The 14,688-nt window shown below is 42.2% G+C and overlaps 1 protein-coding gene across 10 annotated transcripts in view; it reads left to right on the top strand.

The window, feature by feature from the left end:
- The window catches only part of fnbp1b (formin binding protein 1b), a gene marked incomplete at its 3' end in the record, with an annotated part of 59,019 nt that extends 44,997 nt beyond the window's left edge, over positions 1 to 14,022 (top strand). For 5 of the 10 annotated variants that reach the window (XM_083929649.1, XM_083929648.1, XM_083929646.1 and 2 more), the window contains 7 exons: positions 3,544 to 3,558; positions 3,860 to 3,895; positions 6,742 to 6,851; positions 7,196 to 7,328; positions 7,761 to 7,882; positions 8,017 to 8,180; positions 9,436 to 9,614. In XM_083929649.1, coding sequence (XP_083785775.1) covers positions 3,544 to 3,558; positions 3,860 to 3,895; positions 6,742 to 6,851; positions 7,196 to 7,328; positions 7,761 to 7,882; positions 8,017 to 8,180; positions 9,436 to 9,614 — 759 coding nt within the window. Of the gene's footprint in view, positions 1 to 3,543; positions 3,559 to 3,859; positions 3,896 to 6,741; positions 6,852 to 7,195; positions 7,329 to 7,760; positions 7,883 to 8,016; positions 8,181 to 9,435; positions 9,615 to 11,344 lie in introns of those variants that run through there. The other 5 variants (XM_083929650.1, XM_083929647.1, XM_083929644.1 and 2 more) reach the window with 4 other exon arrangements.
- Positions 14,023 to 14,688: the final 666 nt, after the last annotated feature.

The following is a 14,688-nucleotide window of genomic DNA, read 5'->3' as shown; positions in this document are numbered from 1 at the left end:
TGGGCTAATGCCTCTGAACAGCTGCTGGTAGAGTGTCAGGGCAATTTCTCAGCTCTCTCACAAACAGACCTGCATCCATCTGGTTAAACCAGGCTACGTAGCAACACTTAGCAACACCAGTGTTACAGTATCCATGCTCATTTTAAGAAGGATTATTTTTTAATAGGGTATCTGCAGGTCTTTAACAGCTGTAGGTTTTCTAAAAGTGTTATTTTTTATGCTCTACAACATTTATTTGTCTTTGATTTGTTTCAATGTTATGAAAACTTTAATGAATCAATGATATTTAACTGGTTACACCATTTTATTGCACTTCTCAGGGTCCAGGTGCGATGAATGTTAATTTATCATCAGGAGTTATTGTGACACTATAATACAATATACAATAACACTTGTTTTATAGTGTTGTTCTAGGTCATATCGTTTCACACCTCTATTCCTTAATACTTTCATATTTTGGGCAGTGTGATTGTGAAACAGGTATTAAATGACATTATGTCTTAAATAGTCTTCCTGCAGAAACCCTGTTTTAACAAAGCAAAAGCAACCAACAGTATAAAACCTACTTTAATTTGTATTCTATTACACAGCTGCAGGTAAATACAGATTCATTCCTCTTCCACCTTCTGTAAGGGGAATGTGCTATCACATTAGGGATTAGAGCAGCTGCACCGGTGGAGGTGAGCTGTTGTGTCTCTCTGCACAGCGGAGGGATGTCTACCCCTGCAGGAGAGCCTTTGTGTGGCGCATATTAGCCATCTAATCCATCCACAGTAACTGTGTACGTGCGCGTGTATGTGTTTTGTCGACAGGAAAAAGCGAAGTGTTGAATGAGGACAGTATACAGTATAAGAGCTTTAAGTCGTCAGTGCTGTTTTCTGAGTTCTCAGTGACAAAGCTGCGTTCTCTCTGACGACCACCACAGCAGCAATCCCCGCGCTCGCTCAATTGTCACAAAGAGCTTATGAAGAGGACTCTGGGTCGACCCACATATGCTTTCGAAGCCAGGCAATATGTTGTAAGTGTGTGTGTGACGGGAATCAGTGAGTACCAGCGGTGTGTGTGTGTGTGTGTGTGTGGGGGGGGGGTCAGGTGGTTGGAATAAAGTGCGAATGAATATTGAATGTGTGATTAGTCGAAGCCATGTACAACACATGCAGAAGCCTCATTAATTATTCTTTATTTTGTGACATATTCAGTCATCGTAATCACGAGGCCAAATTTCCTCACAAAGGAGGCTGGTGTCTGTGCCTGTCTCAGTATTGATCACATGGCTCTGACGCGTGTAGAAACGGGACGAATGATCGGAGAAGATGACTTCATCCCACATCACATGTATCAGCTTGAGGTTTCGTGATGCTCGCTGTTGTCCTGCAGCTGTTTCAGGGCTTCCCTCCCCACGTCTGAGCATCTACAAGGGGTCAATTCACAAAGTGTCACAAGCACCTGAGGAATGCGGAAGGATTATGGGCGTGAGGGTGCCATTCATCTATCCCATCCAGAAATCAGCCGCTCCTCACTTTTTTAAATCCCACTGAAACATTAGATGAGGTGTTGGTCACACTTTGGATCTGGGCTCAGCCTACATTACCCAGAATTCACCCCTCCAGGGCTTTCTTTGTGCTGGTGTGCCATTCTGCAGCAATGTTATCTGTCTGTAAGGACCATAATATACCTGTATATCGATGTTTGTCTTGGTGGTTGGGAAGAGTTCAGGTAGATCTGTGGACCAGGGTCTGTATCTATCAAACTGAGAAGAATGACACTTAAGAAAGCTCTAAAGGAGTGAAAAAGAAAAAGAAAGAATTGTAAAAAGGGAGAATAAAACCTCTCAAGTTATGCATGATAACTTTGCTCAGAGCAGGAATAGCCAATCAGGGATGTGTATTTACTTCTCAACTCCTCCACTGTTTATTCTTTTGTAATTACCAAGTGTTATTTTCATTCCACTTAAACGTTATTTATATATATTATGACTTCAGTGTATTCCTGTGGCGGTCTGTAGTCCTTCAGAAATAAACAACAGTCCAGTATATTTATGATCTATAAATTTGGATGAAATTATGTGAAATTGTCTCAAATGGAAATGAAAAAAGAAAAGCAAACTTCAGAAGGTTGCTCAAATCAAATGCAATAATGGGTTGAACGACCCTTTTCTCATACATATAGTGTTATTCATCATGACCATGACCATTTTTTTCCTCTGTACTGCAGCCATTAGACCAACTCTTACTACTACTACCATAAACTCTTATTTTTTAAGTTGTAAGAAATAGCGTTGACTCATAAGTAGGAGTGATTTGGAAGTTTTTTTACTTTTATATTTTACTTGGAGCCAAGATGTCACTTCTACAGGCCACGGTTTTATGCTAAGACCTTTTTATTGTCTTATATTATACCCAGCTCATTAGAATAATCCATATCTGACCCACATCCTAACTCAGAGTTCACGAAGCATTGGGATACTTCTACACCCTCAGTGATATCACTGTATGAGTGCAAATGAGTTATGTTCAAGCTTCACGCATAGGAAATGTTGTTGAGGCGGGATCACAAGGCATTGCAGCTATGATTGGACGGGTCATTCCAGGTGGATGACTTGATTAGTGGACCAAAGTGAGTCGAGCTCCTTGGTGCACCGGCCTGTGAGCCTTTAACAGGATTACAAGTCATCTGCTCCAGCTCTACCAGCCAACAGTTGTTAACCTGTTCTCTACTTTGCTCTTTGTATTCAAAACATCCCTCAGCAAATGGTTCTGAAAAAGCTGTTCACACACTTTTACAACCATTTCTTTTGTGGCTTTTGCTCTACTTGCCTTTTAGTTCTTGATGGTTTTTAATTTGTTAAGTGCTGTGTTCATTCAGCAGCTTTTATTTGAGATTTACAGTATATATATATATATATATATGTATCTATATAGATCTGGAAATGTGTAGATCTTTCTTAAAGTGAGTTGTAATAGTTTGGTTTTGGAAGCGACTCTCCAGCTTGTCTGTGTACAGTATCTGCCTCCATGTCAACGTATGGATTTGCTGATGTGTTTATGCTTTTGGCGCCCTCTGCTGTCACTTGCGTGTCATGGTAGTGGCAGCAGCGAGAGCTGAAGAAGTAAAGGGAACGCCCGACCCCTGTCACAGTCACCATCCCTCTACTTCTTTCTTTTTCATCTGTCTTCCCTTAATTTATTCCCATTTTTTACTTCATGCTTGTGCAGTAGGTTGGCTTTCTCTCTTTACACCAACTTATTTCTCATTTTTCATTAATCCGTGTTAAACTTCACCACATTAGAAAAGAGACGAGTGGTTTGTAGCTGAAACTGTCACTTTTTTTATGAGCATATAAACCGTTCAGCCTTTACACTCTTTTCCCTAAATGGTGAAGTTTAGCAAAGCAAAGCCTCATCATTAAACACATGGAAACATTTTTTGTTTAGAAGGTAAATGAAAAATATGGCCGCAATATTCTCCTGATGTTGACTGTTGTCTCTTTCTCTCTCTTGCTCCTCGCCATTTCTCTCTCGTCCCTCCCCTCCCCCCATGAAGCTTTCTCTCAAGCTGGTAAGCATGACCGTATAACCTCACCAAAGTAGCGGCATGACCATAGCACGCATGTCACGTCTTCCCAGTAACACACTGTGAATAACGTTCTGTACGCCGATATACGTTTTTGTTGTGCTTTCTTTTTTTTACATTTTTGGATCCAAGTTAATAATTTAATCTTTGCTGTGACACAACGATGGACCCCAGACTCACGTCGTTGTCTCATTTGTGTGTTATTTTGTTGTTTGTTTGTTTTTTGTGTCGTGGCTGTGTTCTCGTCGTGTCTCTCCCAAACTTGTCTGTGGTCTCTGTGGTGCAGATCACACTCAATTCCCACGTCCGGAATCTCATTGAGGTGATCAGATTTACTCTATGTTTTACCCGTCTGTCTGGTAGTCTGTCTGGTAGTCCCTCTTGTCTCGACAAACCGTATGTCCTTGTAACAAACACTAATCTGACTTTATGTAGTTGTCGCTCACTCACGTCCTCACTGCATGCCGAAATCATTATTTTTATAGACATACTGTAAGATAACTGTATACCAACCCTTTATTAAATGTTCTGCAAGGAACAAGATGTACTTTGAAGTTTAAAAGTCTAGTTTTCAAATTTTTGGAATCTAAACATATTGACCTTCTTCCACCAACAAACAGCTACAGCCAGCAGATGCTCAGCTTAGCACTAAGACTGGAAAAGTTACAGCTAACCTGGCTCACTCCAAAAAGACTGTTAAATATATATTTTATATATGTTTACATGCACAAAATATCACACTTTTTTGCCCCTATTCTGCAAAAGACAATAGCTGTCTACATGTTTAATGGAAATTAATGTAACATTAATATTACTGTTAACATGCAGCCGTGCAAATAGGATATTTGCGGTGGCGGACTTAAATCACTGTGCAAACCTCCCTCATTCAGTCCTTCAACCACCTTCTCAAAAATGTTGGGCGTTGATGTCTTTCATAATGTTTAAAAGTAGGTGTGTTTCTCCTTCTGACCCAAGTTTGGGTATGCATCTCAACCCCAGCCTTGCAAACTGTTGGCTAGTTGGTTTGTGTACAACAACCATAGCAACGCATAGAGCTGACCTTAAAGGAGCCCGTAAACTGACCTAAATAACTGTTGCACATTGCCAGAGAAGCATGTTTCAAATGTGCTTACATTTCCAAAGAGTGCTTCTTAATTCTGCATAATAATGGCATATCCCACGTGTCTTAATCTGAAAATGCTTCATTTGAAATAAGGCCAAATTCTGAATATCAAAATGGAATATAGTGTTTACATAACCTGCATCAAAAATCGGAATATTGTCATAATAGTAATAATAGTGGAATATGCATGTAAACGAGGAGATAGGTGGCGTTAATATTTCCCAATTCTAAATTTACTGTTTACAACTGAGGTAGGGAGCAGGAAGCCACTGCTCCTGGTTCACCTCTGAACAGAGCCAGGCTAGCTGTTTCCCCCCGCTTCCAGTCTTTATGCTAAGCTAAGCTAACAGCCAGCTGACTTCACGTTCAGGGTACGGACTTGGAAGCAACTCTCTGCAAGAATGCAAATAAGTGTGTTTTCCAAAATTATGAACTCAGCTGATTTTGTAATGAAAATAAATATTTTTATTAATCTCTACCTGATTCCATACAGAAGCAATCAATTAGTAAATTCTTATCCAGCCTAAACTGATCATACGTCAAACAACAAATTACTGAACGTCTGCCCATAGATTTAGTTTGATCTCACATTTTATCTAGATATTAGTGTTTGCATTCTCTATGTACCCCAACACTAATTCAAATACTATTAACTCGTAACGTATCACTCGGAGATGAGCATGTCTCTGCATGATGATTGACACGATCTTTGCTATGTTGCATGCCTTGTGAGTGTTGCGTGCTGATACAGGGAGAAGGGGTAAGGTTGCCAAGATAACCTAGCTGTTTGTGTTTTGACCCGGCTCATGTGCAGTTGAGTCTGTAGCTCCAGAAGTGACTTCCGTTTGTGGCGCCATCTCAATGAGATTCAATCAGGCCTTCACCTATTCAGTCAACGCATGCTTTCATCGACAGGACTGAAGCACATACTGAACACATTTTCATTTGATTTCTTAACTCGAAAACGCACTGACAAACCTATGGAGCTCCAAAGAGTTCAATGTTAAGTTGATAAACAGGACGTAAAAGACTCTTTGGAGTTCATTTTTGGATCATCTGATGTCACCGTCAGGTCAAAAAACTATTTGTGGAGTACTTTAGTTGATAACAAAATACCTGCAAATTAAAGTCAGCTCAGCTTCACTTTGCGTTTAGTTTTAATGAGATGTTAACTTGATAACATGCTAAACTGTAATTATGAACATGGTAAACATATAAATACTTAATTCCCCACAACGTGGAGATTTGTCTTCGATTTCACCATGTTATAAAAAACCCCACATAAAAATGATTGTGAAACACATTTCCTAATAACAAGTTGCGTTTTAATTTAGTATTCATATGATTATTACATACTTTCTGTATGTATCGCTTTTGACCTTTCCAGGGCTCCATACAGAGCAGCTAGCACTCTGGTACAGCGAGCTTCAGAGTGATACACAACAATACATCACGTCCACAGAAAGTTCGAGAGACTGCCGAGCAGTATGACTCATCAGTTCAGTGTTACAGACTGGAAACCCTCTCATCAGGAAACATAACCCTCGGCCAGCCAAAAATCCTCTCACTCACACAACCTCCATTTTAAAGAACAGGCAGTCCTGTCAGGGAACAGCCATTAGCCCGCTCACCCTGAAACACTATACGAGTAATAATAGGATGTAGCTTATACTTTATTACATTTCCGACTCATCGACAGAGAGCAGTAGATTAGACGCAGGCGGCGGCTGAATAGGTGAAAGGCCTCTACACACAGACAAACATCCCAACTCTCAGTGAGTGTGTGCTAGCGAGCGGCTGCAGTATCTCTTTCAGGTGAATTATGTGGTTCGAAACATAACAAGGGCTCCTATTGAGGGGCTGTTATCCATTTATCCTGGTTCACAGGGTTGATAGCAGAGGGAGATACTGCACCTAACTAGAAAAAAGATCCCTGTTCCAGTAAAACAGCAACACGGCAAATTATGAAAGTTTATGGTTGAATGTCGCTTTCCCATTTTGAAAGATTTTTTTTCCCTGCCTCTCTTCTTCCCTAATTCTCTCAGGGTTCTGGACCAGAGGACTTCAGCCACCTGCCACCAGAACAGAGGAGGAAGAAGCTGCAGGGCAAGATAGATGAACTGAATAAGGACATTCAGAAAGAGATGGACCAGAGGTATCTTTCAGTTTGGCATCAATGAGCTTTTACTTCTCGTATACAAGTGTGCAAACTTGTCACTTTTTGGTGAAAATGGCTGTTTTTGTTTCCAATCTAGGCCATTTATCAAAAGTTTTTGTTACCAAATACCAGCATGGATTTTTCTATGTGTTTCTCAATGTCTTGGTGTCTTAATGTGGCATTTTGGAGGGAATCTCGACCAAAAAGAGAGCAAAAAACACGCCTTTTGACCCGTTTCACCCCTGATGAGTTTGCACCCCTTTGTATACGACAAGCGACGTTTGCGTTTACATCGTTAAAATGCAAGCGAAGACTCTGACTTCAGTAATTTGCTCTCCCAGGGACGCTCTAACCAAGATGAAAGACGTGTACGTGAAGAACCCTCAGATGGGAGACCCTGCCAGCGTGGACCCCCGGCTATCAGAAATAGGCCAGAACATCGAGAAGCTCCAGTTTGAAGCGCAGAAATTTGAGGTTAGTTGGGTGCCAGTCTTAGCCTCTCGTTTCTGTGAGTGTTAGTGTTGGCGAAGCTTTCATGTTTGGTTTATCTGAGGCAGTAAATAATGAGGAGTTCAAACATACGTCCTCGGCTGGTGTTGTTCCAAAGGAGTCCGCTGCTCGTCCATATTAGGAGAAGATGTGCTGCAGCTGGAGGGTCTGTGCTGCATGTCTGTGCAGGGAGAGGAGACCCAGAGCTGCGGCCTGGTTTAACATTATAAATACAACGGCAAAGGAAGCGGCATGTAAGACAGTGGTGTTCCTCCCGTGAAGGTTCTTGCCAAAAGTTAAAGGTCATCTGATTCACGGATAAAAAAGAATTGCGTGCCACTTGAAATAAACTTAAAGTGGTCACGTAGGAAAAAGCAGCAGCCAGCTGCAATTACATAATGCTTGCGCGTGTTTCAGGGCTGGTTAGCAGAGGTGGAGGAGAGGATGCCATCCAAGAGTGATTCGCACCGGAGAAGTGGACTCTATGAGACCCAGAACAACACAACAGTGAGCAACAACTGTGCGCAGGACAGAGAGAGGTATGGTATACTCTGACAGTCTTTCAGTTACACGAAAAACACCCTCAGAGTTTGTTACACACTTTGTTTTTTTGGAGGAAAACTATGAATGTTTTCACAGTATATTTACTGTGTGTGTGTTGGCCCTTGAGCAGCCCGGATGGCAGCTACACGGAGGAGCAGAATTCAGAGACTCAGGTCAAAGCCACCATCAACCCCGTCCTCCCCACCTCCTCCACGCCAGAGTTTGACGACGAGTTCGACGATGAGGAGACGCTGCCCACCATCGGCACCTGCAAAGCCTTGTACCCATTTGAAGGTAACTCGCGTCCAAACCCCTCTTACCTGAAAACTGATTTATTTCTTTATGCAGGTTGGAGGAGTGCGATTCCTCTGAATGAGGAGGAGTATAGGGTGTGAACTTTCTGAGGAATTGTGTGGAGGAGGAGAGTTGGATAAAAATATAGCCATTTGACCAGTACGCTATTTTCAAAAATCAAACATGGCAGATCCTCAGGGGCTGATGAATACAGTGCTGTTTGCCAATCAGAGGTGGGAAAGAGCCCGGATTGATGTGAGCGATTTGTCAGTGTTGAAATTAGTTTTCAATCTTTTTTGTCTCTACTTAAAGCATCTACTTATTTTAAAGGATTTTCAGAGACCTTAAGAATAAAAGTGTCTCGTATTTTAAGTACTTTAACTGTTTTGGAGGCTTTAAGAGGTGAAAGTATCCAATATTTTACTCATTTGAGAGGAGAGGTAAGAAAGAAAACAAAAAAAGGCAAACATGAACACCTGACCCCCAGGTTGGAGAAACTGCTGGTCCAATGTGTTAGTTTAATATTCTGCAGGGTTAAATATGCAGGCCTGCAGTTGCTAATTCAAAATGTCAAATATCGACAAACACTTAGACCCAATTTATCTCAAAATGGAGATAATCAGAGGGCGACACGGTGCTTTGTTGGTTAGCACTGTTGCCTCACAGCGAGAGGGTTCCTGGTTCGAATCTGCGCTGGGGCCCTTCTGTGTGAAGTTTGCATGTTCTCCCTGTGTCTGCGTGTTTTTTCTCCGGGTTCTCCGGTTTCCTCCCACAGTCCAAAGACGTGCACGTGTTAGGTCCATTGATGACTCCAAAATTGCCCGTAGGTGTGAATGGTTGTCTGTCTCTGTGCGTCTCTATGTGCCCTGCGATAGACTGGCGTCCTGTCCAGGGTGTACCCCGCCTCATGCCCAATGTCTGGCTCCAGCCCCCCCGCGACAAGCGGTTGAAGATGAATGAATGAATTCTCTTAGCTGCTGTTGTGCACATAAAGGATACATGTTTAAAATGGACAGATTAAATGAAGACACGTCATTCAGAAGTAAGACTGACTGTGAGCGGGTCGGAGTTTGGTGTCAAAAAGTTGCAACTTCATTCTAAAAGAGGCAGACTTCAGGCCAATTCCTCTTTGTTTTCTTTGGAATCTGATATACAACTGAACCTCTGATCTACAGTTCAAGGCAGCTCCTTGAACTCTACAGGCTGGACATTGACTGTATTCATGCCTTTTTTTTCTGTTTCCCTCCCCTTGCAGGTCACAATGAGGGCACCATCGCCGTGGCAGAGGGCGAGCTGCTGTACGTCATAGAAGAAGACAAAGGAGACGGCTGGACGCGAGTGCGCAGGAACGAGGACGAAGAGGGATACGTCCCGACGTCCTACGTTGAGGTCTTTTTGGAAACGAATGCCAAAGGTGCTATGACATACATTTAACTGAGCAATTGTGTTTTTTTTGTTACTGTGAGTCAGTATGTTTCCATTCACTGCTGTACGAGTGGGGCGAGTTACGGATATTGGAGATTGGGACTGGTAGCTCAGATAAGAGACACCCCACACACTTCCTGTCTCTCCCGGAGGGGAAGGACCAATCAGATTTGTCCATTGTGCCTCATGACAGTTGGGTCAGTTGCGGCTGATAGTGTGTGTGTGTGTCACTGTTCCCTGGAAACGACACTGATTGCAAGCTGAGCCAGGCGATGTTGTGTATAAGAAGTGTGTGAAAAGCTTTTAGTTCCTCACCTCCCATTCACTGCAGTGCCACCTAGTGGTCGTACAAAATGAAACACCCCCCAGTTGAAGCTTAGCATGACGGGAGGAATCACCCACAGACAATGATCGTATATATATATATATAGTGATTTGTTTTTGTTAAGATTACAGTGTTCCACTCAAATGAAAATGTTTTAATCAAGGTTCTAATCCACAACCTGGGTCAAATATTTGAGCCAGGGTGGTAATAAATCACTAAACCCGGCCGAGTGAATGTACGCACCGTCTGAAGTGACAATGAGCATCAAGTGAAGGGGTTTCGTTCACTTGTTGTGGCCTAAGAGGAAAGCATGCTCGATGTGCAATCACGCAGATGTCAATCGGTGCAATCTGCTGTAAAATATGGATACACATGAAAAGATATTTTTGTAGGCTGAACAGAAAATAAATTAAAAAAACTGCCCCTCAAATGTTGCATGCCCTAGATGAAGCGTAGAGTTGTAACAACATGAAAAAGGTTGTGTAAGTAAATATCCTCCCTTAGTCAGGGGTCATTTTTATAACGTTATTGATCAAATTAGAAACTATTCACCCCCTTTAAATGTGCTTTCTTTTCTTTTTTTAATCCACCTTTTTTAATTAATAGTGTCGGACTGCTCCGGTCCTTTTTTCCAGGCCAGTGGTAAAGAAATTAAAGGACTGAGAATTAGCTGTGCTAAGCTACATTGTGAGACTGGGCGGAGATGCGGTGCTGGTCGTGACTTTAAAGCTTTGTGGTGTCTTGCATGAGTCTCTGAGCAGCACCCGTGACCTGTGATAGCATGGCGTGTGTGGCCTCTGTGTCATTTCACCTCACTGCTACCATAAGAATTTCTGCGCTACTTTTCAAGACGGCTTTCCCGCAGAGATCATCTCTTTCATAACTCATCACACTAGCCTTTATTTAGCACCCTTTCACACTTATTTAAAAATCAGCTTTGATAGCTCGTTACCGGCGCAGCATGGGGTTCTTGTGTGCGGGATGTTATCTCATGTCAGAGCTGCAAATTCACATTTAACGTCTCTTGTATTTTTTTAAATCGCAGAGCATCGGAAATGTGTCGCCTGCTGCAGCACTGGTTGGATTTTTTTTTGGCCTGGTCACGACCTGATTTTAGCATGTTGTTACAGAATAAAGTGGCTGCAGTCTAACATGCGTTCAAGAATGATTAACTAAAGTGGAATAAGACGAAAGGTTCTTCGTTAAACAGATACATCTATGGGTTACATTCATGCCGACACCACATTATTGTCCTTCAAATCACAGTGGTTACATATGCAATGATCTTTCTTCCTCCTCTCTATATCTGAGTATTTGGGTGGATTGTCCTTTAAAAGCTATCTAACTTTTTTTTTCTCATTTTTTTTTGTTTGTTTGTTCGTTTTTCCTTCTTCTTTTTTTTTTTGAATTGCAGATTCCTAAAAGTGTGAGGCTGGCAGAGGAATGGCAGGGCAAGCAGCCTCGGAGAAACCACCATGTTCCTCACGCGCTCACAGAGTCAGAGAGAGAAAGTGAAAGACGACCTGAATCTAAAAGAGAGAGAGAGAGAGAGAGAGAGAGAGAGAGAGACGGCCGGTTAGAAACGCATCTCGATTCCCAAACCAAACCAAACTTATCGGCAGCGTTTTGCGCTTTGCTCTGCAGAATCTGCGCCGTGAAGCAACAATAAGAGAAATCCATCGAAATTTTAGCGCTCATAACCTTTTCCATTGTTAACACCCATTCAGCAGTCACAACCACGGTATACAATTTGCTTTTTGTTGCAAAGCTTTGCTTCTTAATGAACTAACTCCGCTTGCACCAAGCGCGGTCATGAGCGTGGCTGTTGGCTTCCTCACTCTGAACGCCCCTCCCTCCGGCTCTGCCACATGTTTTTCCTGACCTTTGCCCCCGTTGCACACACACACACACACACACACATGGCGCAGGCCGTGGTCAGAGACAGGACGGAGACCAGCATGAGCCTTGCGGACAAAAAGACCAAAACATCGGGCGGTGTGTATGTGTGTGAGCCATGACCTCACTCGTTGACTCATAAAGAGAATCATCACCTCGCACTCATCTACTTACATCTGGGGCCTCATGTTCACCTCTCCCCACTAAACTCAAGCTCAGTATTCGCAGGTTTCAAAAGAAGAAGAAGAAGGTGCTAATCATCTGTTTGTGTGTTATGTGCTTCTGCTTTATGTTGTCTTATTTAAAAAAAAAAAAAAAAAAGGTATTGCGTGATGTAATGTCCCATTTTTCTCCACATCACAATCACCTACCACATATCCAGGACCAGCTGGGAGGGGAAAGCGATGGGTGCTGGGTCATTCGTCATATTTCTCATCCTACCACTCTTGTCCTGTCACTGGTGTCTGTTCCTCTCTCTGACCACACCCTTCCTCACCTCCACGGCCCTTCCCTCCCGAGGCGGCTCAGGCTACTCCCCCTTTTGGCTGCTTTGAGCCCCCCCCCCCCCCCCTTTTTTTTTTGTTGCAAAAGCTGGGGGGGCCTCTTAAGCGTTGTGGTGTGCTGCATGCTTGCCCTGTCTTCCTCCTCGCCCCTCTGCTGGCAACCCGGAGTAGGTGAAGGGGGTGCACGGTTAGCTCACGCCCCCTCGCCTCCAGCCTTTCTGTTCAGTTAACCCTCATTGCCTGGTCGTACTGTTTCAATTAACCTGAATGCTACTGTTTGGGTTCGGTGCCTGTGGTTCTTTTGTTTCTTTTTTTATATCTCTTTTGTTTTGGCTCAAAAAGCACGTTATCCTTGTTTTTAACAGTGAGTGAGTGATCTCCTTTTCCCAGCGTGCCCCAGTTTAACCCCAGAACTGTCAGTAAAGGATGATAGGGACCCGAAATGTCGTTTTCTGAATGATCGTATGCATAGGTAGGTCACGGATGTCTCGTGCATTTGTTTTGACTGTAAGTACACAGTACAGTATGTATGTAAAAAAAAAAGTTAGCATTGTATGTTTTGATCAGAGTGTCTAACGCAAGTTGTTGTTAGTTTACAGTTAATCAACCTCGTGGAAAATGTCTCCACTCGGTCCGAGCAACACTTTGACCCCAAAAAATGGAACCTATGAAGATATGATTTTACACGTGATGTTTTTAGGACGGTCCACTTACACTGTCTACTGTATATGAAAATATACTGTGATCCATGTTCTCCTGTGAGTCTGTGGCCTTAACCGGGTGTTCTGGGAGAAAGGATGATGCTGACGCGACGACGAAAAAAGGATTCAGATGTGATTATCTCAAAAGTTTTTGGGGGGCAGAGTTTTTATAATCACGCGAGAGAAATTGTGTCCACCGATTCCCGCCATGCTCGACGGCACATAACGTATGTGATTTTAACGTTTTGTTTTATATTTTATGTTGAGTTGAGATTCAGCTTTTTCGTTTCATTTCTTTTCTTTTTTCTTTTTTTTTTAAAGCTGGAAGTCTTTGTCGTAGCTTTTTCTGCCTAAACGGGAATAAAATCCCTTAACTGCAAATACGAGTAACAATGAAATTGTTTTGAATGAAGCCATTCTCAAATATTCATCTGACGCAGCACCGTTACGCTCTCGCGATGAGCGTATTGACCATTTGGACTCTTGTCGGAAGGAATGATCAAATCTCCGCTGAATCAAGCTTATAAAGTACCCCCGACCACTCGTCACTCGATACGTCGAGATAACAAACCTTTTGTTACATTTTACAATAATCAATCTGATGAGTCACCGCTTTGAGAGCAGCAGTGGCTTTATATCAGCCGTCTGCCTGCCAGCGCTCTGCAGTGAGACCGCCACAGACCCTTTTAGTCGATGCCCCCGGGGTAACCTGCCTGTACAGTGGAAACGGCACGATGGAATTAGAGAGAATATATATGAATATATAAATAAAGTTTAAAAAGGAAAAACATCTATTTTAACTATTGAGAGTCTTACCATTACTTTATCTGCTTTGCAAAAGTAAGACTTGGTTTCCTTTGTGAGGTCTACCAGATGGTGTGTTTTTGCACTTTTTCGTTTGTGTTCCATTTGGTAGCCCATGCTTGTGTTTTGGAGCACTGAATACTTTGTATTGTGTTTACCGTGCCAATTAAATATGCCTGGAAAGTTGACGATGTGGTGTGGTGTCTTTTGTTTTCCAGCTCTTGGGGGATTTAAACACGACCCTGCAACATCATTATTAATGCAGTTGGTGAGAACACACAGTAGATGTTTGACAATAAAAACGTATGATTTAATTAAAAGAGGATTACATCAGCCTACTCTTCCTGCCTCTCTTGTGTATATGTTCCAACACAGTCTGCAACAAAAGCATATTTTCATCATCTGTATTATTCTGAATTGTTTGTTTAGTCTATGAAATATAAATGAAAGTTCAGGGAACCCAAAGGTGACATTTTGAAATGTCCTTTGTCTGACCAATAGTTTAAAAGTAGAAAAGAGTCAAGTTAAAGGACCATTAAATGCAACAAAAATTGTAGAAATGGCAAATCTTCATGTCTCAGATGCTGGAATAAGTATTGATTAAACAACTCTCATCATTAGTCTGCTGTCAAAATGGTTCCCTATTCATTTTCTGTTCTCTCCCTAATTGGTTAATCGATAAATGATATACCAGTCATAACTACACACACACTTGGTAAATGGACCATTTATATAGCGTTTTTATAGTCTTAGTGACCACTCAAAGGTGCTTTATAACACCCATTTACACACACACACACACATTCATTTTAGCAATTTTAGGTTCAGTATCTTGGCCAAGGACTAGGTGGAGA

This window comes from Echiichthys vipera (genome assembly GCF_963691815.1).
Source record: "Echiichthys vipera genome assembly, chromosome: 16".
In the NCBI taxonomy this organism is placed as follows: Eukaryota; Metazoa; Chordata; class Actinopteri; order Perciformes; family Trachinidae; genus Echiichthys; species Echiichthys vipera.
Note: the sequence above shows the minus strand (reverse complement) of the source record. Positions and strands in the feature narration are given on the sequence as shown.